This window comes from Aythya ferina (genome assembly GCF_964211825.1).
Source record: "Aythya ferina genome assembly, chromosome: Z".
NCBI lineage: Eukaryota > Metazoa > Chordata > Aves > Anseriformes > Anatidae > Aythya > Aythya ferina.
Window position 1 is genome coordinate 19,282,178 of NC_140299.1, and position 26,326 is coordinate 19,308,503.

The window sequence follows — 26,326 nt, forward strand, 5'->3', positions numbered from 1 at the left end:
GGAAGTACAGATCTGAATGTTCTCTTAGCTTGATTTGCACAAGGAGATGCCAGGAGTTTGGTTTTACTGTAGTTTTGCATGTTAGTTCTCCAAGCCATTATACTCCCTTGAGGACAGGATTGATTATTAGAGCAACATTAGGGAATTGCATACCTGGTTCTTGTTACATTACCAGTAACCAGAACAGTTATTGGTAGGCTATTTGTGATCCTTCGTTTCAGGACTGATACTTATCTACAGATTCAGAAAGTTTAGTACGTGCATTCTTAGAAGGTCAGATCTATACCATTACATTTGAGATCAGGAATGGAATGGAACATTTTGAGCATTAAGAATTAGGTTCATCAGACAAGTTTGGGAATGTAACATTTTGAGCAATAGTGTCTAACAGATTTGTTATTGCAAATATACTCATCCTCATTTGACTCATCTACAGTTTCACAGTGCAATTACAGTAAGCATAAAATCTAATAGCCTTCACTGTCCCATTGTTCTAAACAAGGTTTCCAGAATCACTAAAATATATACTGCCGTTCCACTGAACTAGGGATGAATACCACACAGCACAGCATTGCAGAACTCCTTTCCTCCTGATGAGAGAAATGAAAATGTTAAAATATATAAATAAAATAAATAATAGTAATAATAAAATTGTTCAGGTTTTTAAAAATTGTTCGTAATTGTTCTTTTTTTTCTTTTGTATAAACCTTTCACATGAGAAACCTTGAAGTTCAGAATATCCTTTACTTAACTGATGGGCAGTAAGTCAATTACAGCCCTCTGCATCATAACTTAAAATTCCAAGTAGATGCAAATCAAAGCAGAAGATTTGAAATTGGATAGTCATTAAAGTATTTCATAACATTAGAAATGTGAAATGAAATGTTAAATGTTAATGTTAAATGAAAACAATTCTTATAAAAAAGGGCCATTTTCTTGTTGTTTCTCATCATCAAAAATAACAACCTGAGCCAGTAGTTGCTCTAATTGTGTAAAGGACAGGGAGATGTATCCTTTTTCTTTTTCTTTGGAATTTCTTAAAGTAAATTCTTATTTCCTTTTGTAAACTCTAGGCATAGAATTTCTTCACTTGTATTAATGTTACAAAATTAATTTAATATTGATCTATTGAGCCATAAGCCAGTGATGATCTGGTTGAATTCCACGTTCTAATTCAGTAGTAATATAGAAAGTTTATTGATGAAGATTTGAAAACTTAAGCAACTTAAAAGACTTTCCTTTGTAATGTCAGACAATTTCAGTTACAAAGTTGCAGTTTTTCTTCTGTCATCTTGTTCTGATCATAGAAGACAAAATGAATCCCTTTAAATTCATGAAGTCTAAGCAGGTTGTAGTTTCAGGTCTGTACACATACTGTATGTCATTCTAAACAAAATACATAGCTGAACTGATGGAACTGGAAATGATGGAACCAATTCTGTAGTTTCAGAGTGGACGTATAACACCACCTCGAAGAGCCCCATCTCCAGATGGCTTCTCTCCATACAGCCCTGAGGAAACAAATCGTCGTGTCAACAAAGTTATGCGAGCCAGGCTATACCTGCTGCAGCAGATAGGACCCAACTCTTTCTTAATCGGAGGAGACAGCCCTGATAATAAATACAGAGTCTTTATTGGGCCTCAGGTAATGAACATGTTTGTGTTGTCTATAGCTTTTAATAACTCATATTTACTCTTGGAAAATTGTGTACAAAACCAAAACAGATTCAGTCACCAACTTATGTTAATGTATCTGCAAAGATACGTAATTGCTTAAAAGGTGCAGTCTGTGCTTAGCTTGTATTTTTGTCAGATATGTCAGATACTTATAGCAAGTACTATTTTTGTCCAGAGCTTCTCTTATGCCTTCTTTAACTAGAGTCTTTTTCTTTGTAAATTTATTATTCCTACAAGTGGCTCCCAAGCATGTCTTATTAAGCATTTTTGTCTAAAATTTGGCAGCTTTCCTAGTTTCTCACCCTGAAATACTTCCTTTCATCTTTTTTAATGGAGTATATATAAATGACAAGCAATGTCACAATAATTCTAATGGAGTGATATTACCATTGATACCCATAATTATATCATTTTCAGAGACTTCAATAGTACCTTGATTCTGTATTGGAGAACATTGGGTTTTGTGTAAACAGAAGTATCTCATTTAAGTTTGCTGTTATGATAGAGATATTTTTTAAGTTTAAATGCATAAATTTATTTTAGTATGGAGAATAGCTTTCAGTTGACTGTTTAGAAATGAAAGGAGAAAACTGGTATTATAATTGTCTGATTTTTTTATGGGTATTCCTGAACAATGTTTTGGGAATTCACTTTATGAATGTAAGAAGATACTGATACACATATATAAGATGCTATTTTGCCTTTTTTTTTTTTTTTTTTTTGAAAAATAAGAGGGCCTAGTATATACCCTCAGCGTGGAAAACTGATGCATGTAATTATCTAGTCAGTAGAGCCCTAGCATATATTTTTCTTTGCAGACTTGTAGCTGTGGTCGTGGAACATTTTGTATTCATCTGTTGTTTGTTATGCTGCGAGTGTTCCAGCTTGAACCCTCAGACCCAATGCTATGGAGAAAGACACTGAAGAACTTTGAGGTAATCAATCTCATAAAGATCTAATGGCAATCTAAAATCTGCCAGGTAAAAGTCTTCAGCGCACTATTTTAAAAATGCTGAAAACTGCTGTATTTCAAAGCCACGAGAATTAGTCTTTAATTGTTTTTCATTTAATCTTAAGAGATATGTAGGTAGAAAAAAAAATCTGCAAATAAAAGGTGTAACTAAAAGAATTACTGGAGAGTTGCAGTGTAGTGAATGATTCAGATCTTGGATTTTCTAGTCAAACCTATTTATTTGCATCTCTGATTAGTTGAAAGTCAAATAAAACATGGGTCTGCAGAAGGATGTGTGTATACTTAAAGCTATTAGTTATTCTTAATAAATAGGGTTTTGATGTAAACAGTGTTTTCTTGTGATCTGTTTATTAGTAAAACTTCTGAAATTCCTGGTACTTCTGCTGCTAATATATTATTAAGAAGGTCATTAGATCTCTTCTAGTAATAGTTAAGCTCCAGTAATGTTGTCTTTAAATACAAGCTATTCATAGCATAAATGCTACTGTTGCTATCTTTTTCTGATGTTAGGTTGAGAGTTTGTTCCAGAAATATCACAGTAGGCGTAGCTCGAGGATCAAAGCTCCATCTCGTAACACCATCCAGAAGTTTGTCTCACGCATGTCAAATTCTCATACATTGTCATCATCTAGTACTTCTACATCTAGTTCAGAACACAGGTTAGTATTTTTCTAAAGGAATTAAAAGCTTTGTTATGTAGTTGTATACAATTTTGGAGATTTAGAATCACCTACATTATTTTTGCTTAAAGCTGCTTTCATTTCAAACCATGTTAAATCTCTATATTTGCAAACAATCAAGACTCAAACGTGTGTTAGTCATTGTGGTAAGAAGTGGGCATATTTGCTTTATGTCTTCCATTTGAGAAATGTTAACTAGACTTGGGAAAAGAATTTTTAGTATTAATAAATTTGGGAAACAAATTTTAGAAATGTGATTAAATGCAAGACTGAAGCATATATTAACTTTAGAAACAATTGTGTGCATTTGTTCAAATACAGCAGTTGTGCAAATGTTGACAAATGAAGAAACAGGATTTCATTTTTTCTCTTGTCCTGGTAAATATGTACTACTTTGGAGATATGTTTGTACATAAGAGAGTACACTGAAAATTTTCTGGGTAAACACACTGCTTGTAAACAATACTAAAATATGTGAGCATATGTTTAGATAATTTTTTTAATAAACTTTTTCATGTAAAATGAATGATTAAAATATTTTGAAGGGAGTTACTAAATTAATGTGCTTTTTCTAGTTTATACCATACTAAAATATGTCTTCTGTTTTAAGTGAGATTTGATTCTTTGATCGCTTTCTTTTTTTTTTTTTTTTTCTACTAACCTCTACTACTCGAGTGCTCTTACATGTTCTTTTCCTGATATTACAAAGATCTTGTTTCTTAACAAATGAATTGTTCATGAATTAGTGGGTTGAATGAACTGGGCATCCTCTAGAGAACCAAACCGCAATCAGAACTGAGACTTTTCCTGTAAAGTGAAACTCTAATATAAGGTCTACCTTGGTATATTATTTTTCAATTATAATCATGTGGCTGGATGACTATAATCAGACATTTATAATTCTGATGTACAGACTGTGACCTTGATTTCCCATTGTCTTTCCATTGTCTGTTTTTTCCAAATTGTCAAATTGTCACTACATAGTAAACTACACTTAAAAAAAGAAAAAAGAAAAGAAAGAAAAAAAGAAATACATAATCTACCCTGAAACCACTTAGGTGGCCAGTTCTTTTAATTAGATATCTTGTTTAGAATAATTTTTTTCATCAGGATGGCTTCACTGGATTGTGAACTTCATTGTAGTGCTTATCATTTTTGGCAGGATAAAAACTGTTTCCATTGTTTGCCAGTACACCTCATGGCTAGTTTCAAGCATTACTGGTTCAATGGGAGAGGTTACCATTTTGTGCAAGTCTGTATTTGTCTTATATGAGTATTGGAGAACACTGAGCATCAGATTCATTTGAGATAAAAGTTTAGTTGGTTCTGATACTTACTGTGATTTGCAGTTATTTTTTGGTTTATTACTAATTCTTCAAAAATAAGTTTTAAATTAATATTTGCGTACTTATATATAGTGTAGAGGTTTTTTTTCCTTAAAAAATCCACAAAAACTTACAGTGGAAAAAAATTACAGTAGAAAAATCACATCAACAGTTTGCAAGGAAGTGGTAATGAATATATATATGTAGAGAAACAAATATATATACAAAATAGTTTTATTTTAAAAACTACTTTTGCTGAACAAATACAAGATTCCTTAAAACTTCTAGACATATGCCAACTATAAATTAAGATTTGAATATGAATAATGAATTTTGCACATTTAAGGAATAGTACAGAAGATTATATCTGTTTTTCTTTAAATGCTGTTTAACTTTTTATTTCTTCTGTTGAAATCATGAGTTATATGAATTTAAAACTTAAGGTGTGGGATTGTTGAAATGGAAGCAACGTGCAAAATAGGCAAATGGTATTTTTTTAAATCTACTTGAGATGTGTAGGTATATTCACTTTATTAGTGAATCTATTACATCTGTTTCTGTCAATAACAGAAAACGTGAGTGTCTGTTATTTTTTATTAATTCTTGAGTTTTACTTACATTCATCAAATCGTATTTACAGTTTTCTGTAATGCTCTAAACACTCACTCATGACTCAGTCCTCTGAAAGGAGTATGATGGGGAAAAAAAAAGTATGTAGTTTTCAAAATCTGAAAAGCTCCTAGCTTTTCAAAACTAAACAATAAGTAAAAAAGCAAAGCTTGGTTTGTTAAAGAAGCCTTGGGGGGTGGGGGGGTGGGGGTGAATCTAAGTGCCCTAGGCTGGGCCTTTCAGTCTCTAATTGGTATCTGACCTAGTTTGAAAAGATGTCATGCGTTTTGTGACTTTCATTTCAACAAAATGTTGTCTATCCTCAGTGCTTCTAAAAATTTGGTTGCTTATTTATGCAGACCAAGTTTTAGGGAAAGTGATTCCTGAATAGCACATAGTCATTTAGAAGTGATGGTTCCAAACTGGAGCTTATTTTTTTTATGGTTAAAGTCTGTTCTGAATTCTGATATGCTGTTTTAATAGTCACAATTACCTATTTTTTTGTAGTATGAAGGATGAAGAAGAACAGATGTGCCCCATTTGTTTGTTAGGCATGCTGGATGAAGAAAGCCTGACTGTGTGTGAAGATGGCTGCAGGAACAAATTACATCACCACTGCATGTCAATATGTACGTTGTCATCTCTGTCTCATTAAATTGTGGTGACTCTCAATATGCAAAAGTATTATAATATAGTGAGTTTCATTATTTTGTTTGTTTTAAAAGATAAAAGTTAACAAACAAAAAAAATGCCAATATGTGCTAATTGCAACTCTGTGAGACTTTGGTTCCATTCTAGGTACTCCTGATATGCTGGGTTTTATCAGTTATTCACAATCAAGCTTTTAATTTTGTGTTTTGAGAAGAAGTTAACTGCAATGATAGAAATTTGAATCTCTTTTAACTTTAAGAGTATGTCCAATCAGAGTAAGGTTAGGAACAGACTTTTACTCCTCAATGACTTGCCATTAGAATGCATGAAAATCCTCCACTGTCAGCTTCGATTATGTAAGGAATTACAGAGTATTCTTGCATGCTACGTTAAATGAAGTATACAAAGTTTGCTTTAACAAATAGAATTCAGCCATATGTATGTTTATACTTTTTAAAAAAAGTATGCGTTTATGTTTGAGGTATAAAAAGACCCATATTTCAGCTCATTACTTGTAATATTACAGTACTCAAATGAAGCACTTCTGCAAGGAGAAACGTTTAACTACACATTTATTAGGCTGCTGCAGATGGCTCAGTTCAGAAGTGTGTGTCCTGAAACTGACATTCTTCAGTAAATCTTGAACATACTAATGCCATCTTCCAGTTACATACACAGTAATACTTGAATATATATCCTGTTGCTTTTTTCCAGGGGCAGAAGAATGTAGAAGGAACAGAGAGCCACTTATATGTCCTCTTTGTAGATCTAAATGGAGATCTCATGATTTCTATAGGTAAGTGGTCAGTCTGAATATAACTGTTTCTGGATCTCTATTTCTGTTCTTGGATGTAGTAAAGTGTTTACTTTGGTTAACGTCTCATTTGTTAATCTGTGCTGTTGGTTGTTAATCTGTAGTCATGAATTGCCTAGCCCTGTGGAGTCATCTGTTCTCCGTGTGGTTCAGCAACAAACTCAACAGCAATCTACGCTTGGATCACAGAGAAGAACCCAAGAGAGCAATTTTAACCTCACTCATTATGGGGTCCAGCAGATTCCTTCTGCTTATAAAGATTTAGCTGAGCCATGGATTCAGGTAATCTTACTTTTTAAATCTCAGGCTTGTTTTACAAAAGCATTTTGAACTGTATCACTAGACTTGCTGCTTTTAGTGAACATTATGTTTGCACAGCACTTACGGAAAACTACTTGCATTTCCTTCAGAAGAAGCTAAGATCATTGTCTTCTGGAAACTATGAAATATGCTTATGTGTATTCACTCTTCTATTCTTAATTACTAAAGGATTTTTTGAAAAAGCTTGGAATAAGAGGACTAATGTTTTGTTTTATACCTCCAACTTTGTTTCACATTTAAGCTTTGCATTGTTGATGCAATCTGTGGATGCAAATGTGCAGAAAAGAGGAAAGAGTGAGTTTCTAAATACTGTTGATTCTGAAAAAGGTTGTGGTGGTGGTGGTATCTATTGAATTGACCTGGCATAAGAGAACATTAACACAAAGTTCATAGGAATCATTGGTTTGAGTTGGAAGAGACCTTATAGATCTCTCAGTTCCACTCCTGCCCTCTCCATGGGCAGGGACACCTCCCACCAGCCCAGGTTGCCCAAAGCCCCATGCAGCCTGGCCTTGAGCACTTCCAGGGATGGGGCATCCACAGCTTCTCTGGGCAGCTTGTGCCTCATAGTAAGGAATTTCTTCCTAATATCCAATCTAACTCTAAATTTTTTAGTTTAAAACCATTACCCCTTGTTCTGTTACTACACTTGCTGATAAAGAGTCTCTCCCCATATTTCCCGTAGGCCCATTTTAGGTATCGAAAGGCTGCAATAAAGCTGTACCCAGAGCCTTGTATTCTCCAGGCTAAACAACCCCAGCTCTCTCAGCCTGTCTTTGCAGGAGAGGTGCTCCAGCCCTCTGATCATCTTTGTGGCCCTCCTCTGGCCCTTCTATAACAGGTCCATGTCCACCTTAATGTTGGGAGCATCAGCTGAGTGCCAGGACTCCGGGTGGGGTCTCACAAGAGCAGAACAGGGGGCGAGAGTCACCTCCCTCACCCTGTTAGTCACTCTTCTTTAGATGCAGCTCAGGATACAGTTGCCTTTCTGGGCTGCAAGTGGTCTTTGCCAGCTCATGTTGAGCTTATCATACACTGGTACCCCCAAGTCACTCTGCGCAGGGATGCGCAATCCAGTTATCACCCAGCCTGTATTCATGTTTGGGATTGCTCCAAGCCAGCTGTAGGAGCTTGCATTTGCAAACATAAATCACGTGTTGTTTGCATGGCATCTTTTCTCTTTGCTTAAAGTGAACAATTTGAGGTAGAGCTACAATAGGATTCTGTTGTATGAGTGTCTAATTCTAGAGCACTTGTAACAATTCAAAAACTTGCTCTGAATCCTATCAATTTTATGGTTGGTTATTATTGGGAATAATCATATTTAATTTGCACAAAGAAAAAATGTTTTCCGGTCATGTTTTTACTTTTTTTCTTTTTTAGTTTCAGACTTAATCTCAGGCCTATTATTAAAGGTCCATGTAATAAAATGTAATATTCCTAATTCTCATCTTGACTGTGCAGGTATCACATAAATACAAAGTTGTCAGTTACTGTTACCTACTATGGGTTGCTGGAGCCATATAGGCTATAAATACTTTTTACTGGAGGTGGGTTCAACTGAGCAGGGATCACACTCTTTAAAGAAGAATGGTGGAACTTGTTTCACCTTTATTTCTGTTGCAACTTTTGTCTAGTAGAGCTAGAACTTGGCTTTAGGGTTGTTTATACCAACGTATACAAAGAAACTGAATACTGAGTGATTGAAACATAGTGAATGAAACTGGCCACACCATCTCCCAACTTGTCCTAGCAGAGTTTCTGGAAAACTGATGACACATCATTTATGAGAATTCATTTCTATCATACAATTTTTTAAGAAATACTGTATACCCTCTGACATATTCTTGCTATTAGGCTTATTTAGATGGTATTTCACCAGAAACGTTCTCTTTTCTGATTGCTGCTCTTAAGCTGTAGTGTTATTCAATTTGACTCATGCAAGGTTGCTTCTTCTTTGGCAGGTGTTTGGGATGGAGTTAGTTGGCTGCTTGTTTTCTCGAAACTGGAATATAAGAGAGATGGCACTTAGACGTCTTTCCCATGATGTTAGTGGTGCTCTACTACTGGCTAATGGTGAAAGCACTGGAAATTCTGGAAGTAGCAATGGAAACAACACAAGTGCTGGAGCTCTGGGAGCAGCTAGTGGGTCATCTCAGACCAGTATCTCAGGAGATGTTGTGGTGGAATCCTGCTGCAGTGTGCTGTCCATGGTCTGTGCTGACCCTGTCTACAAAGTGTATGTTGCTGCTTTAGTAAGTAGTTGTTTACTCATTGTATTTGGATAATTTCAAAGTTGCTTCACTTCTGAAAAGGGAGGGAAAAGGTGTTGGTGTATGAAGTCGGGAATTGTAAATATTGTTAAGCATCACTGATGACTTGACTATTAAGTATCAAAAAGGATGTATAAAATCCACAGAAAGAATGAGTTGGCCTGACTCTGCTGGATAAAAATAAGGAAATGCTTGCTACAGTGCATAGTATTAACAGTAACTATATTGCTGACTTCTTGCCAATCTCAAAGGATACATGACTAATTCTAACAGCTAGTACCTATTAAGCTATTTTTCTTTTTAAAATTTCACTGATATTTTTAATATAATTTATATGAAAATATTTGCAACTTTAATTTAAAAAAATAAATATATATATATATAACTAAACTAATTTCATATATATTGTTTTTTCTCCTTTCTCTTAGAAAACCTTAAGAGCCATGCTGGTATATACTCCTTGTCATACTTTGGCAGAAAGGACTAAACTACAGCGACTTCTCAAGCCAGTTGTAGAGACAATATTAGTTAAATGTGCAGATGCCAACAGGTATGGTGTCCCATGAACATCATGCTTATTGTTATTGAAATGCCTCGAAGCTTCATTTATTGCTATTTTATGTGAAACTAGAAGACCATTTACAGGTGGTGGTAAAGTATATATGGATCATAAGTATAAACATACCATGGTATGTTTTTGTTAAAGAGTAATTGCTACAGACAACTTCAGTCTTGAAAGATACGGGTTTTGAACACATCTGATGCTATTTTTCCAGTGTTTACAGATCTTATGTGATGCTTTGCTTTCATAAAGACTTTTTTCCATAAAATGAAAGAAAATGTCAGGTGCAGTCTTCAGCCTTTCAACAACCTTTTCAGCCTGTTGGACTGCTTTAGTTTAATTATCCTGACTCCCCTTTGAAACTCTATAGCAAGTACCAATTACCAGGTTTTATGTGTTTAATATATTTGCATGCTTCCTACTTGAGCAAAGTCTGTTGTAGATCTGCTTCCTTAAGTGTTAATATAATAATACTGTTAGTTCTTACTTCATAGCATAATGATAGAAGATGGCTATTCTCTAATGTCTTCTGGCAGTTCTGGCTTGAGCAGGCTTTGTCCTCCTGTTCCCCTGTCTGCACTGCCAGACCAAGCATTTCTTTAGCTGTGTTTGGTACTAGATGCAGAAGACCATCAGCATGATTTTTGTCTCTTTCACTTTAGTTCCTAATAAGCCGCGTTGCTTCTGAAACAAGCTGGAGATGTGCCCCACCCCCACTAACAAGAGTCTAGCAATAGAGTACCTAAAGTAAAATAAATCTGTTGTTGGATTCCTGAAGTTGTTCTGTTTTTACAAGAGACAGTTCTAACGCATTGTTGAATTATTTCTGTAATAAAGGAGATTATTGCCTAAAAGTATCTCTCTCAAGAATTTGAGAAATGGGGATGTACTGAGAGATGGGGAAGCTGATTCCTATTTATTTTATTTATTTGTTAGTGATAGATACTAAGTTTCTGGAAATGCCCTTGTAAAAATCTCACAGTTAGTGGTAGCTTACAAGGTAAAGCATTGTACAAGGTGATTGGAATAAAATGATGAGAAGTTGATTTCCAAGCAGAGTTCCAAGCTAATGGTCAGTAAAATGTTTTAATGTTTTCCCTTGAAATCATCAGCTCGAAGAGATAATTTTGTTTTTAATTTCTTGTAGTCGAACGAGTCAACTTTCAGTCTCAACGCTATTGGAGATGTGTAAAGGCCAAGCAGGAGAGCTGGCAGTTGGGAGAGAAATACTTAAGTCTGGTAATAGTAGCTCTTCATATATAAATGAATTATAATTACAAGCAAATATACTTGTTTTAAATTAAGTACAAAATTTATCCAAAAACAGCAACAGCGTTGCTCTTTGGAGTTTAGAGATGGGGTTAGTACCCCATAGAGAGATGGAGTTAGAGATGGGCACAGGTGTATTTCTGTGTGACATGGTTCTGATCCCTATGGAATTTAAACAGTGAAAGTATATATCTAATCCTTATTTTTAACTACTTTTTTTTTAGGGTCCATTGGTATTGGTGGTGTTGATTATGTCTTAAATTGTATTCTTGGAACACAAACTGAATCTAGCAACTGGCAAGCGCTACTGGGACGACTTTGTCTGATAGACAGACTTCTGTTGGAATTTCCTGGTGAATTTTATCCTCACATTGTCTGTGGAGATGTTTTACAGGCCGATACTGTAGTAGACAGGTACGTGCTTACACTATTTGACTATTACTCTTTGTAGTTGAGCATATTGTTGGTGATCTCTCAAAAAAAAATGGCAGGTTTAATTCCTGTAGACAAATAATATATATTACAGGAAAAAATGAACCAACTTCAGAGCAAATGGTTGCCATTTGTAAATTTCTCATCTGTTAAGTAATTCTGAAGCATTAGTGCAGCAGTAAGTCTTTTTGCTACAGCAGAACTGATAGGTAAATACTTTGTCTTGAAATGGCTTTCTTAGCACAAGTTAACTAGAGCGTATCATTGTATAAAACACTATCTTTTTTTCTTGTCAGGTATAAGAAACTTCTCTCCCTCTTAAATTTCGCCTTGCAGTCAATTGACAATTCCCACTCAATGGTTGGTAAACTGTCACGGAGAGTATTTTTGAGTGCCGCAAGAATGGTGGCAAGAGTGCCTCATGTTTTTGTAAAGCTTTTAGAAATGTTGAGTGTGACAAGCTCAACTCATTATGCAAGGATGCGTCGACGTTTGATGGCAATAGCAGATGAAATGGAAATTGCAGAAGCTATTCAGCTAGGCATGGAAGAAATGCAGTCCGGGGATTGTCGACATGAAGATTTTTTGCAGCTACCTGTACCAGATAACTCTCCAGAAGCTACAGAAAATAATACGCCTAACAATACTGTCCAGTTATCAGGGAAAAGTGGGAAAGGATTAAGTGACAAAAAAGTGAGTGCCAGTCCAGAGGACATTTCTGAGACACTGGCTGGCCTTGCTGTGGGACTTCCTGTTTCATCAGTAACCACTGAGCAACCAAAGCCAGCTGTTCAAACAAAAGGAAAACCCCACAGTCAGTGTTTGAACTCTTCTTCCTCAGCCAATCATTCCCAGTCACTATTCCCAACACTTCTCTCTCCTTCAAACCCATCTGTACCAGCTGGCACTGTAACAGATGTCTCTAAACTCAGACCTCAGGGATTCGTTCCCTGCAAAATCCCCTCACCTTCTCCTCAAACACAGCGGAAACTCTCTCTCCAGTTTCAGAGAAACTGTTCTGAAAATAAAGAAGCAGAGAAACTTTCTCCAGTTTTCACCCAAGCCAGGCCATTGCCATCCAGTCACATACACAGGCCAAAGCCATCACGACCCACTCCATGTGATATGAACAAGCAGGGGGAAACTTCAAAAAATGGTATGACGCTTGACCTGAATGATATTTCACAGTGTGATGGCAATAGTAGTAATAGCAGTGCAGTTATTCCAAGTGAAGAGACGGTGTTCACACCGGTAGATGAGAAGTGTCGGTTGGATGTTAATGCAGAGCTTAACTCCAGTATTGAGGACCTACTCGAGGCTTCCATGCCAACAAGTGATGGCACAGTTACGTTCAAGTCCGAAGTTGCAGTTCTTTCTCCTGAGCGGGCGGAAAATGATGATACGTACAAAGATGATGTAAATCATAATCAAAAATGCAAGGAAAAGATGGAAGCTGAAGAAGAGGAAGCTTTAGCTATTGCTATGGCAATGTCAGCATCTCAAGATGCTCTGCCAATAATTCCCCAACTACAGGTTGAAAATGGTGAAGATATCATAATTATTCAGCAGGATGTAAGTATACACATGGAAATTTAGCATAAATGTCTAAATTGAGATTCATGGAATTTAAAGCAGTGTTGCTGTGTTTTCAGTTACAGAAACACAAACTCAGTATCTTCTCCTAGAAGCCGGGATATAAACATACACCCTTGGTATGCACGTTGAGTGTGCAAATAGAAACCTTCTGTGGTTATTAACAAGTTTAGAGAAGGTGTTTGGAAGAGAGACATTTAATGTGCCAACATTTAAAAAAAAAAAAAAAAAAAAAAAGCAAATAAGGAAGTGTAAAAGCGAGGGAGTAGAATATGAGAAAGTTTTCAGGAAGGAGTAGAACTGAACTAGGTCTTAGTGCTGACTTACTGTGACAATTATCATGTAATACTAAATCAGTTTCTGTAAGAAAAAGAGGAGTAGGAAGAGATCATGCTGTCAGCACATGTTGAGGCAGAAGCTGCAAGATATTTAGAAGCCAGAAAAACAATGATTGCAAGTGAACAGAAGCACAAGAAATAAGAATAGAGAAAGGAGTGTTTTATGAAAGTTCACCAAAATGATTGAGTGTATTGACTTGATGGAATAAGAGAGGTGCTGGAAGCTTTTGAGGCTACATGTCTAGGAAAGGTGGCAGAATTGGTAGTGCTGCTGGAAAGAAGAAAGAAATCTTACTTTTTTTGGCAATCATTTGCATGAGATAACAACATGTGAAGCACAAATTGCCAGGAGTAAATTAAATAGAAAACATGATTTTGGTTCTTTAAAGTAGATGATAAGTAAAAACCTGACTAGAAATGAGTTCAGAAATACAAAAAAGCCCTGCTCCTATTTGCGGCTTTGTATCTTGCCTTTCACCTTTGGTCACTAACACAGAGGAAGCACTCTTACTAGATATTGTAGGAATGTGTGGACTATGGAAAACGTGTGTGCTGGTCTCATCTGAAACATGTCTAACATGCGATATAAATAACTGTACGGGCAAAGAGAGGCATATAAATTTGGAAGTTTCATAGCTGTCCAGAAAATGTACATTTTAGATGTGTGCTAAACAAGTAATTGATTTGGAATTTAACTTTTAGACACCAGAAACCCTGCCTGGACATACCAAAGCAAAACACCATTACAGAGAAGATGCAGAATGGCTGAAAGGTCAGCAAATTGGTCTTGGAGCTTTCTCTTCCTGCTACCAAGCTCAAGATGTAGGAACGGGGACATTAATGGCTGTAAAACAGGTAAATATGTCAGTTCCTTCAATGTATTCTTCTTGTTCTTCAATATTTTGGGGGGGAATATTCTATATAAAAACCTTCCGCTCTCATAGACTGTTCCCTAGTTCTTTTGCTCCCTGTCATATATACTCAAATAACACATAATACAAACTCTTTATACTCATGTTATTAATAGAATATTTTCTATTTCTTTCACTTTTTATTAAAGTAAAAAATACTCTACTTTCTAATATACATTTTGAAATATATATTTTTATATGGTCTTTTTTCATAGTTTTTCAAATGCATTTTTGCTTTTATCAAGTTTACACATCAGTGACAGAGTTAGAACTGGAGCTCAGATTGCTGGGTTCCAAAGTGATACCCTATTTTCCTAGTTTAAACAGAGCAAAGTGAAGAGGAAAAGTTCTCTACTCCAGAAATTCTGTTAGTGTCTCCCCCTGAAGATTAGTCTTACTTTTCTGTGACTGTCTTGCATGGAGATGAATTCTCAGCTGAAGGGACTTGAGATTAAAAGAACAATTGAAGTTTTTGGATGGTGAACAGAGATAGAAAGCCATCCATTCTTGTTGCTCTACTGAAAGGGTTTGGGGAGGGGGCACAGTTACAGAACAGATAATTATGTAAGGTAAATCTGAATATCATATTTCAAAACAGGTGACGTACGTCAGGAATACATCATCTGAGCAAGAAGAGGTAGTTGAAGCACTGAGGGAGGAGATACGTATGATGAGTCATCTGAACCATCCTAATATTATTCGCATGTTGGGTGCTACATGTGAGAAGAGCAACTATAACCTCTTTATTGAATGGATGGCAGGTAATCAACTGCATGTGGAAGAAAATTAAAGTATCGGTTGTCTTGGAACTGTAGTTTCTGCAAAAATATACAGCAAAACACTCCCTGTGTTGCTGAAGTTTGCAAACTTCTCTTCATTGCTGATGTACGGATTTGTGCTGATTAAAGATTTACTTGCTTACAGAACAGTTCGAGCAGTCATAGCGGTTTTCTTACTGGGATTCTTTTTTGGCTTGAAATTTTCCATGCCTGATTTGTTGTACAGCTAGTGCAGTTGAAAGCCTTGAACAGAAATTTTAGTACTTTAGTCATATTTTGCATCTAAAGAAGGAGCCAAACTGAGACAGACACCTTCAGCTTTATATGTTTCCAGAATTTTCTGTGTAGCTCTGTTTAAATAATTTAATAATTTAAATAAGTTTAAACAATTATTTAAAATAACTTTGCTAGAAATTTTGCAATAACTGTAACTTTTTTGTGTCGCAAGCATTTTCATAAAAACTGTGTCAGAAGACACACAAAGGCATTTGAAAACTTAAAGTAAATTTCTAATAATATACAGTAAGTAGGATGCTTCAAGGAAAAAGAAAAAAGTAGTTCAAAATCTATTCAGTTGTAATTCAGTAAATTAAATATTTAGTAAATATACTAATTTAATAACAAATTAAATTTACTAAATTTAGTAAATTTTTAAATGGGATTTTATGTTGTTGTGATCTAGTTACCAAGACTAGATTTAGTGGTTTATACATTCTATTGCATGTTTCCTATGCACGAAAGCATTGCACTTCGTGGTCTGTAGCAGAAACTACTTGGTAACACCTGGGTGCTAACAAGCAAAGCTAAGTTATGTGTTTTTACAATCAGTAATGCAGAAAATCTTTTTTTCTTTATTTCTCTGAAATTATATTACTTAGGTAATAAAATGTTAGGAGATGTCTTTACATCACTCAAACCCAAGATATATTAATGTACTTTGATAAGCACAGTGTAAAATCCAGATCCTTGAGGATCTATATACCAGTACGTTAAAGTGTTTGTTTGTTTGTTTGTATTGTAAGGAAGGTTGATGTTTTTAGGAAGCATAAACATCTATGTCATTATAATATGCACGGTTCCTGGCAGAAAGTAATTTAGTAATCAACTATATTTCTGTTTACCTAGAGAACTGCTATTTTAGGAGGTGGTGCTGCCTTCCACTAATACGAAATACGAGTGTTGATAAATTCTGTTTTGATCTTCTAGGGGGATCAGTTGCTCATTTGTTAAGTAAATATGGAGCTTTCAAAGAATCAGTTATTATTAATTACACAGAACAACTGTTACGTGGCCTTTCTTATCTCCACGAGAATCAGATAATCCACAGAGATGTTAAAGGTAAGAATTATTTAGAAGGTCTCCTAAAAATTAATATTTGGAAAGCAGCATCTATTGTGGCTAGAGAGTTGTTGCTTCTCTTGGATACCATCTCTAGAGTGGTATCTGTTGAGTATGTCTGATCAGTTTAAGAACCTTTGTTCTACATAAATTAATCAAAACATTCATAGCATGCTTGGGGATATTTCCTACTTGTGCCAGTGGTATAGAAGAATTTGTTTTCTGTATTGCTAAATTGAAATATAAAGTCACCATACAGCTTTAAATGTTAATTAATTAAATTTGTGTAAATACTTACTGTGAAGTGATAACTAAATCTGAACAAGACAAAACAAAGAGGTCAGCTTTCTACTGTATAGCAATATTGTGATTTCTTCCTTTATCCTGATCAAACGTAAACGCAGTTGTGCTGTTTGACAAAAACAAAATTTGGACTTTACTGGGAAGTTCAAGCGTTATTAAACTTCTGCCTTTAATATCACTATATCTGTCCACAAACAAGAGAGAGATCCAGATAAGTATCAACCTAACTAATAATGGCAAACTCTTGTCTTTTAATATTTCTCCTTAAAATTGGAAAACTTTCATTTGCTATGTAATTCTTTTTAAAACACTCTTTTTAAAGAAAAAAAGTATTCTTAAAAGCTACTAAAGGATGAAATAAGTTTAAATTTCACAGGGAGCTGCAGGCAATGAAAACCTCCAGGGTTTTAGATCACCATTTCTTTTATTGGTAGAGCTCCAAGCATTGTTCCAGAATCCTGTGTTTGCCCTATTTTGAAAGTTTGATTGCTTCTCTAAATCTCTCAGATGGCTTAAACCTACGTGCGGTATCCTTTGGGCATAACAAAAAGGTGATGTTATTGGACTAGTCCTTGACTTTTTAGATTTCATTGATAGTGGGGGTGGGAATGTGAACATACGGTTTTGAAATGGAGGGAGGAAAATTGTCTGTTCATCCATTTGCCTTTAATAGAAACCCAATAGCAGTATTTTTATTATGCTGTTGACAGGTGCCAATTTGCTAATTGACAGCACAGGTCATAGATTAAGAATTGCTGATTTTGGAGCTGCAGCCAGGTTGGCATCAAAAGGAACTGGTGCTGGGGAGTTTCAGGGACAGTTGTTGGGAACTATTGCATTTATGGCACCGGAGGTAAGAAAGCAGTTTTGGAAGTTACTTGAAAAATTGTTTGAACTCTGTAAGCTAATTCATACAGCTAAATAACAGGAGACTGCTATAAATGCTTCTAATGTATATTAAATTTAGTTGTTCCAAAGAATAGGAGTGATACCAACATAGAAATAATGACATTTCTTTATTGTTGTCAAAGTTGATATATTTAGTTTTTTGCAAGATACATCATGACTATTGTTAAGAAAGCCCAAGTGACTATTTGGTCAAAAGAGTGCAAGATTATTTGGTTTGTCCCTTGATCAGGCACTTCAGTAGCTCTCCTATATGGCTGTCTAGTGGCATTTATATCACTGATCACTCTGTTAACCAGAAATGTTGATCAGAATGCACTTGATTTTTTTTTTGGACAGAATTTATCGTACTTAGAGTTAAGAGACTTTGAAGTGGATAATCTGAGCTTTGTTTTGTCTATCTGTTCAGGTTCTGAGAGGTCAGCAGTATGGTAGGAGCTGCGATGTGTGGAGTGTTGGATGTGTTGTTATAGAAATGGCTTGTGCTAAACCTCCCTGGAATGCAGAGAAACACTCCAATCACCTTGCTCTAATATTTAAGGTGAGGTATTTGTTGCTACAACTATGCTTCAAAAGACACCAACCAGTTTCATGTATATAGCAGTGTGAATCTTAGAAAAGCATACAGGTAGTAGGAGTTGTTGCAATGGCCCTTTTTAATATGCAGAAAAAGCTCTGTTCTGAGATACAGAATGTAACAGGCCAAAAAAGAAATTGGGAATAGAGTTGATCAAATCATCTTCCTCTAGTCAAGGTTCTGAACTTTCATACAGTTCTGTAAAATATGGGAGCAAAAGAAAGGTGTTTCCACCATAAAACATTTCTGTGTATTCATATTTCATAGTGGGGAATTTCCTTTGGTAAAACCTGATGTTCCACAACCAGATTTCACTGAAAGATTATCTATCATTATGCCATGCTGTATATAAATATTGTCACTCCCTTTTCTAGGTCATCAATTTCAGCATTCATGCTTCTTACTAAAATTAATTAGAGATATTTAATTCTAAAAATCTAGTTGAACTGTAGGCATGAATGAAGAAAATACTGCTATGGGTAAAGAAAGTGATTATAGTATTTACTAGCATGACTGAAGAAAGTGTTTCCACAAAAAATTAGCACAGTAGTATTCAAATAAAAAACATAATTGTCTTATGATTTGATGTCTGTGTGAATCTGGTGGTGTGACCCTAGTGTTCTCAATCATCTTGCCTAGTGAAGTTGAAAACGAATCTGGGGAGTAATCTTCCATCTGAAAAGGATTGTCTTGTGGGGTGTTAGCAGAAACACAGTAAAGAGAAAGCAAGAGAGCATATCTAGATTTAACTGAGCAATGTTGCATGGCGATATGCCAAGCTACGTCCGTGCTTTCTTCCATCATGGCAGTTAACACCAATGGCAAGTAGTAGACTAAAGAATACCCGCAAGTTTTGACATAGAAGCTTTTTCTTATGGCTTGTCCTGCAGTTGTTCAGTAAAGAATTTTGCTGCAAGAAGAAAAATTAGAGAAAAGTGCAAATAGAGAAGCTCTGTGAAAAGCAAGTGAGCATACATTAGTGGGGAAAGAGGCATAAAGGGAACTTAAGACCCATTTTATAATATGGAAGAAATTAATGTAATTCTCAAACTGTAGTGGGAAATGTGCTAAGCGTATTAAAACTACGCATTAAAAATATGCAGTATAATTTGTCAGCTGAAAATTATCAGCTTGTTGAAGGATTTTGGGGTAGAAGAGTGGGCTTAAGAGTCACTGACTTCTAATTTTTTTTCTCTTTGTTCAGATTGCTAGTGCAACTACTGCTCCATCAATCCCTTCACATCTATCTCCTGGTTTGAGGGATGTGACTCTTCGGTGTTTAGAACTTCAACCTCAGGACAGACCCCCATCGAGAGAGCTGCTGAAACACCCAGTCTTCCGTACTACATGGTAGTTAGTTATGTGTAAGGCTGATATACTGAAGAAGATGCTACTGAATATGTAATAACTGTCTTTCAGTGCAGTTAAGCACAGCAGCTTGTGTTATTCTGATGGCCTTAATGACAGATACATCAAGGACTTAAGGCCAGTGGAGGACCCTACCTAAGTATGTGATTGACAAATCGAGATCTTTACCTAAGCTTAGTGTGCATCATTTCACAACTTGTTTAGAGATTTGTAAACTGTGCCTTTTCAAACATCTGGCTCTGTGTCAACACAAAAGCATTTTGCTTTAAGTCTGCATGATTATTTAGCAGATAAGTGATTTTTATTTTATTTGGAGCACTTTTTCAGCAATATTAGAGGCTGAGGGGCTCAGGATCTATTTTAATATAGCAATCACTGCTCCATCTTACATCATGTACATGTAAGCAGAGGATTCTGCAATTACAGTCAGTTTTCAGCACTGGTTAAAAGGAAGTTATGTATCTGTCCCTTTTGATTATACGAAGTTCTCTGTGTAAGAAATCCAAATGTTGATGGATACTTAAAAAAAAAAAAAAAAAAAAAAAAAAAAAAATTGCCTTCCTTAAAGTAAGAGCAGGCAGTTGAGGTTCACTGTGCATTTACTGCTGGCTGTGTAATTTCTTTTGAAATTAAAGTTTTGTGCTTTCATTGTATTTTTAACTTTCAGGGAAAGGTGATCTTTTAAAATAGTCTTTAGAAAAAGATGCAAACAAACTGTGTCAATTAATATCTTGCTGACACAAGTTTTAAAAACAGATTTGCTGGAAATACGAAATGAAATAAAATGCCACCTTCAACAAGTCAGTGTTTCAGGCTCTCATAGTATAGTTTACTATAAAAAAAAAATGTTCTGCGTAAAACAATTCAGAGCCTGAATCACGCAAAAAGTTGTTGAGCCTTCTTTTCATATAGCTTTTCGTACAATCTATTCTGGCAAATTAAGTAGAGAAACTACAAGTCAAAGGCCTCAAACCCAGTTCACACTGATGTTTATGGGAGACTTTGTCCTGTACTTCTGTGGGAGCAGGTGCCAACTATGAGTAAATCTCATTCTTTCTGTAGCAAAACTGAGGCCGCATACGTTACTGATAATAAGTTTTACCTGCTGTTTTCCTTCTGCCATACATCATCTATTTACTGTAGCTGTTAGTGATAAGTTAATTTCTAAATGTTTAAAAAAAAAAAAAATTACCATAAGAAAGGTATTTATTTTAACAAGAAACAAACTTGGACTTGAAAAGCAAGATAAAATGTGAAGTAAAGCTTCACCTATAGTGCAAAACTTTTGTTTTTAGCAGGTGTGTTTTTAAAACATGTTTTTAAAATGATTCTAAACGCAGGTTTTTAGATTCTGATGCATGTAATTCTGAAGGAAAATGGCAGCTTTTCTTTTGCTTTTTTTAATGGGGATATTTTTAAATCATATACTGATTGTGTTTAATCCATTTGATAAAAATACTGTTTGTGTTTTAACTCTTCAGAAGCCAGTTGAGTTGTGGGACTGAAATAGAATTGGTTATTCTCAAAGACTCAGGACAAACTTAATAAGCTATAGTACGTTTAAAAATGTACAATACAAATTGGAAGTAAAACATCTTAAAGATAAGTTTACAGTAATGATAGTGCTCATACTAATACAAAAAAAAAAAAAAAAGCAGTGTCATTAGTTGTGAATGTGTTTCTTTTGGAAATTTTACATTCCTTTGTCTTGGCAGATTGGCGGACTTTGAAGAGTTAAAAAGATAATACCGAAATGTGAAGTTTGGTAGCTCTAACTGTTTTGTACTTGACTTTTTTTTTGACCACTTTAGAATTTCTCATTCTAATAAGATTGTTTCCATGTCTTTCTTATGTGCAAGCTTTAAAGGATGCACTCTTGCCAATTCATGTACTGGAAGATCAGTTGTCAGATTAATACTGTTTCTGGCAGAAATTTAAACTGTATAAACTGATGAACCTCAGCTAATCAGTATTACTTTGTAGATCACCATGCCTACCACATTTCAAACTCAAACTGCCTCTAGATGTCCAAATGCATTTTGTTTGAGTTTGTTTGCGTTTCCCTCAGCTTGCTGGTAATTGTGGTGTTTTTAAAATGCAGATGTGATGTAATATTCTTATTTTCTTTGGATCAAAGCTGGACTGAAAATTGTATTGTGTAATTATTTTTTGTGTTCTTAATGTTATTTGGTACTTAAGTTGTAAATAACGTCTACTGCTGTTTATTCCAGTTTCTACTACCTCAGGTGTCCTATAGAGTTTCTTCTACCAAAGTTCACTTTCACAATGAAATTATATTTGCTATGTGACTGATTCCTAAGATTTCCAGGGCTTAAGGGCTAACTTCTATTAGCACCTTACTGTGCAAGCAAATTTTACAGAAATCTCTGGGTTAAGAAATTTGGCTTCATTATATCCTTTGTTATTTTAAATATATCAAGATATTTTAATTAAAAGTTTTTACCCCATTGAACCAATTTTATATAGTATAATTTGTACCTATTTTGGTGTTTTTGTCTTTATAGTAAATAAAAGTTTTTGAACAAATACTGTCCTTTGCTTATTGTCAATATGTTCAGTTTAACAGTGTGCTCCAGGTCCTCACAACCCTCATCATGATGGATTTCTTCATTATATCTAATCTAAACCCTCCCCATGTATAGTTTAGAAGAGTTACTAAATACCCTGGAAGTTAATTCTCTCTTTTATGATTTTCAGTGAAGTGGTTCTGCTGCTTCTGATTTAAGTAGCAAACATAAATTCTTTTTTTCCACCAGACAGCCTGAATATGTATTGCAAAGCAGTACAGGTGATTTCAGGTGATAGCCTCTTTTTTTTTTGTTTTGTTTTTTTTTGGAGGGGTAGTGGGGAGGAATGAAGGGGGAATATTTTTATTTAAAAAATTATTAATTTTAAAGTGTTGTTTTGTGACTACTAAAATCCACATTTTGCAGGATCAACCCCTTTATTTCCTTCATTACTTACGTGGTTTTCTGAAAATGGCGGTTAATGCAAAGGTATAACAGCAAAACTTGGCAGCAGCAATCTGCAGTTAAATTATGATCTTTAAAAGATGGAAAACACACTGTAATGTCGAGAAGGCAAATACATGATAAAACTTAGATAAATAGGGTATAAATATTCCTGTTTAAGAACAAGGGATGGCAGAGAGCACCTGTCCTCAGCACTGGGCAGTAAAAGTCAAGACACCTGTTTTAGGAAATACCTTTTCAAATGAAGACACATTCGGTTCTTCCACAGGCAAATAGTAAGTTATCCTAATTTTGATTTCCTTTGGTGAGAACAATACTAAATTTCTATTTCTAACTAAAGTTCTACGTGATGGTCATAGGTCGAGGTTTGACAGTGTTTCAGCTTTGCAAGATCTCACAAAGTTAACAATTGCTTTCAGAGCACATGGGAATGTCAGGAGGATCGTGCATCAGAGTGGCCGTTCTGTCCTTACTGTGCCTACCTTGCAGGACCTCCCCTTGTTTACCTTTATATCCATCCCCTTATTATTTTTTCTCATGGCTTAGTGTTCCTTGCTGAGCTGAGTCATGACAGTCGTCCTTTTAAAAGTCACAATATACTGTGGCAAATGTGTATGTTATTTTCTAATGAAGGCACGCTGCTGTTTGAATTCAGTTGTGAATGTTTCTTCAGTGTCATTACCCAGAAAGTCCCGAAGAGGGCAGGAAAGCACTTTGATGGAGCCAAAACCTAAGGCTTACGCTGACACGCTGTGCTGCTTCCCATCATTTCCCTGGGCTATTTTATATCAGTTTGCAGTATTATCATCGTTCAGTTCCTGCACTTTGAAGAAATGTACAGGGCCAATAATAGAATTAAAGCAAATAGGGAACAAATTAAGAGGCATTTGCAAAGCTCTGAGGTGTGAAGGGAATTCTGTTCTTGTCATAGCACTGCTGGGCATGGCGCGCAGAATCCCAAACTCTTGTCAAGAGCTCAGATGCACAGTTAGGAGTAAAATAGGAAGATGTGGCAACTGGCGGCCATCTCGGTCACAGTGACCATGAAGTGTTTTGAGTTTGGAATTTATGGCAACAGGAGGAAAACTGCCACCAAAACTTCAGCCCTGGGTATGGGGAAAGCAGACTTCAGGCTGCTCAGGAACTAGTCAGCAAGGTCAATCTTTAAGCACTGCCTCCTAACAGCACAGGATCAGGCAATTCCAGAATAGCGGAAGGCAGGCAGGTGGGGCAGAAGGCCAGCCTGGCTGACCAGGGATCTTCTACTGGAGCTTAGGAGAAAAAATAAAGTGTACAGCTGCTGGAAGTAGGGTCAGGCTACGAGGAAGGAATACAGGGATGCTGTTTGTGTTTGTAGGGAGAAAATTAATGTGGCCAAAGCCGAACTAGAGTTGAAGCTGGCCATGTCTGTGGGAGACGAAAAAGGAGAACCAAAGAAAACATAGGTCCACTACTTGATGGGGAAGGTCTCCTCACAAACAATGACATAGGCAAGGCAGAGACGTTTAATGCCTTCTTTGCCTCTGTCTTCAACGCTGAAGGTGGCCTTCGGGACCCTGGGTGCCCTGAGCGGGAGGACCATGACGGTGGGAATGACAAACTCCCAACCAACCCTGAACGTGTGCGGGATTTGCTGCTCCACCTGGATCCACACAAGTCAATGGGTCTGGATGGGATTCATCCCAGGGTGCTTAGAGAGCTGGCTGATGTCATCATGGGACCTCTCTCCATTGTTTTTTCAATGATCTTGGGAATCTGGAGAGGTCTCAGTAGACTGGAAGCTGGCAAATGTGCCAATTGTCAAGAAGGGTAAGAAAGAAGACCCTAGCACATACAGGTCTGTCAGTCTCATGTCAGTGCATGGTAAAGAATGGAGAAGATGATTCTTGAAGTTATTGAAGCACACCTGGGAGACAGTGCTATCAGTGATGTAGCCAACATGGGTTCATGAGGGGTAGGTCCTGCCTAACAAATTTGACTTCCTTTTATGACAAGATCACCCATCTAGTCGATCAAGGGAAACCAGCTGATGTAATCTTTTTGGACTTCAGCAAGGCTTTTGACACGGTTTCCCATAGGATCCTACTGGACAAAATGTCCAGCATACAGCTAAACAAAAACATCATACGATGGGTGAGCAATTGGCTGACGGGCAGAGCTCAAAGGGTTGTGGTAAATGGGGCCACATCAGGCTGGTGGATGGTCACTACTGGGGTCCCTCAAGGCTCCATTTTAGGGCCAGTCCTCTTCAATGTTTTTATTAGTGATTTGGATGCAGGACTAGAAGGTGTTTTGAGCAAATTTGCTGACAACACCAAACTTGGAGGAGTTGTGGACTCTGTTGAGGCTCTGCAAGAGGCTCAACAGACTCTGTGGACTCTGTGGACTCTGAAAGGCCTTGCAGAGAGACCTGGACAGATTGAAGAGCTGGGCAATCACCAACCACATGAAGTTTAACAAAAGCAAGTGCCGGGTCCTGCACCTGGGATGGGACAACCCTGACTACATGTACAGACTGGGCGACGAGACACTGGAGCCTAGAGGGAAAGACCTATGAGGAGTGGCTGAGGGCACTGGGCCTGTTCAGCCTGGAGAAGAGGAGGCTGAGGGGGGACCTCATCGCAGTCTACAGCTTCCTCACGAGGGAGAGTGGAGAGGCAGCTGACCTGTTCTCTGTAATCACCAGTGATAGGACCCACGGGAATGTTGTCAAGCTGAGGCAGGGGAGGTTTAGGCTGGACATCAGGAAGAGGCTCTTCACCGAGAGGGTGGTTGCACACTGGAACAGGCTCCCCAGGGACATAGTCACTGCGCCAAGCCTGTCTGAATTTAAGAAGCATTTGGACTGTGCACTTAGTCACATGGTCTAAACTTTTGGGTAGACCTGTGCGGTGCCGGGAGTTGGACTTGATGCTCCTTATGGGTCCCTTCCAACTCCAGATATTCTACGATTCTATGATATTCTGTCACATCTTTCCAGTAACCTTTGACTCCATTGTCAGACCTTGACTGAAATGGGAGGTCGGGAGCAGCATCCCACGGGGCAAGTTTTATGAAAGGAGGTACCGAAGGGGAGAGGGGAGGCTGAGGCAGCGCTCCAGCGGGACAGGTAGCTGCTGCGAGGGAGAATCCGAGAGATGTGAGCAGCTGGGAGCACCCCCAGGTACAGGGGAGTAACTTTATAGTGCTTTGGGGACATCCTGTGTGCTTTGTGAGGCACCAAAGAGCTTGGGGACCACAAGGCTGGCGGGGCAGCTCACGGGGCTGTGCTTTCCACACACGCAGCTTGGCTTTCACACGTCTTTGCATCTCCTATTGCATCCCCACGCCGTGAGCAAGGAGAAGCGGTTATATTTATACATCCCAAGCCTTCGGAGACACCACCCACGGACTTTTGGCCTTTAACACGACGGGCAGCGCCAGCACGGCCTCACTGAACGCTGCCTGGGCGGGTGCCGACACCACCCCTCACACACAGCCCGCCGCCACGCCGCGGCCACCTCCCTCCTCCATCCCTCCCTCCTCCCCTCCCCTCCCCTCCCCTCCCCTCCCCCGGCCCCGTAACCACCAATAGCATCTCGGTATGCAAATAGCGGCGCGCTGCCCGGGCGCCGATTGGCTGCGACGCACGGCG

At 37.1% G+C, this 26,326-nt stretch overlaps 1 protein-coding gene across 8 annotated transcripts in view; it reads left to right on the plus strand.

Moving 5' to 3' along the window:
- The window catches only part of MAP3K1 (mitogen-activated protein kinase kinase kinase 1), a 58,957-nt gene extending 36,711 nt beyond the window's left edge, over nt 1–22,246 (plus strand). For all 8 annotated transcript variants that reach the window (XM_084503682.1, XM_084503687.1, XM_084503686.1 and 5 more), the window contains exons 4-20: nt 1,445–1,645; nt 2,496–2,612; nt 3,161–3,309; nt 5,772–5,893; nt 6,630–6,711; nt 6,834–7,011; nt 9,015–9,305; nt 9,752–9,873; nt 11,033–11,124; nt 11,379–11,568; nt 11,883–13,158; nt 14,220–14,372; nt 15,027–15,189; nt 16,414–16,545; nt 17,559–17,701; nt 18,164–18,295; nt 19,536–22,246. In XM_084503682.1, the coding sequence (XP_084359808.1) occupies nt 1,445–1,645; nt 2,496–2,612; nt 3,161–3,309; nt 5,772–5,893; nt 6,630–6,711; nt 6,834–7,011; nt 9,015–9,305; nt 9,752–9,873; nt 11,033–11,124; nt 11,379–11,568; nt 11,883–13,158; nt 14,220–14,372; nt 15,027–15,189; nt 16,414–16,545; nt 17,559–17,701; nt 18,164–18,295; nt 19,536–19,685 (3,693 nt within the window). In that variant the 3' untranslated portion in view covers nt 19,686–22,246. The remainder of the gene's footprint in view (nt 1–1,444; nt 1,646–2,495; nt 2,613–3,160; nt 3,310–5,771; nt 5,894–6,629; nt 6,712–6,833; nt 7,012–9,014; nt 9,306–9,751; nt 9,874–11,032; nt 11,125–11,378; nt 11,569–11,882; nt 13,159–14,219; nt 14,373–15,026; nt 15,190–16,413; nt 16,546–17,558; nt 17,702–18,163; nt 18,296–19,535) is intronic.
- The last annotated feature ends 4,080 nt before the right edge of the window (nt 22,247–26,326 follow it).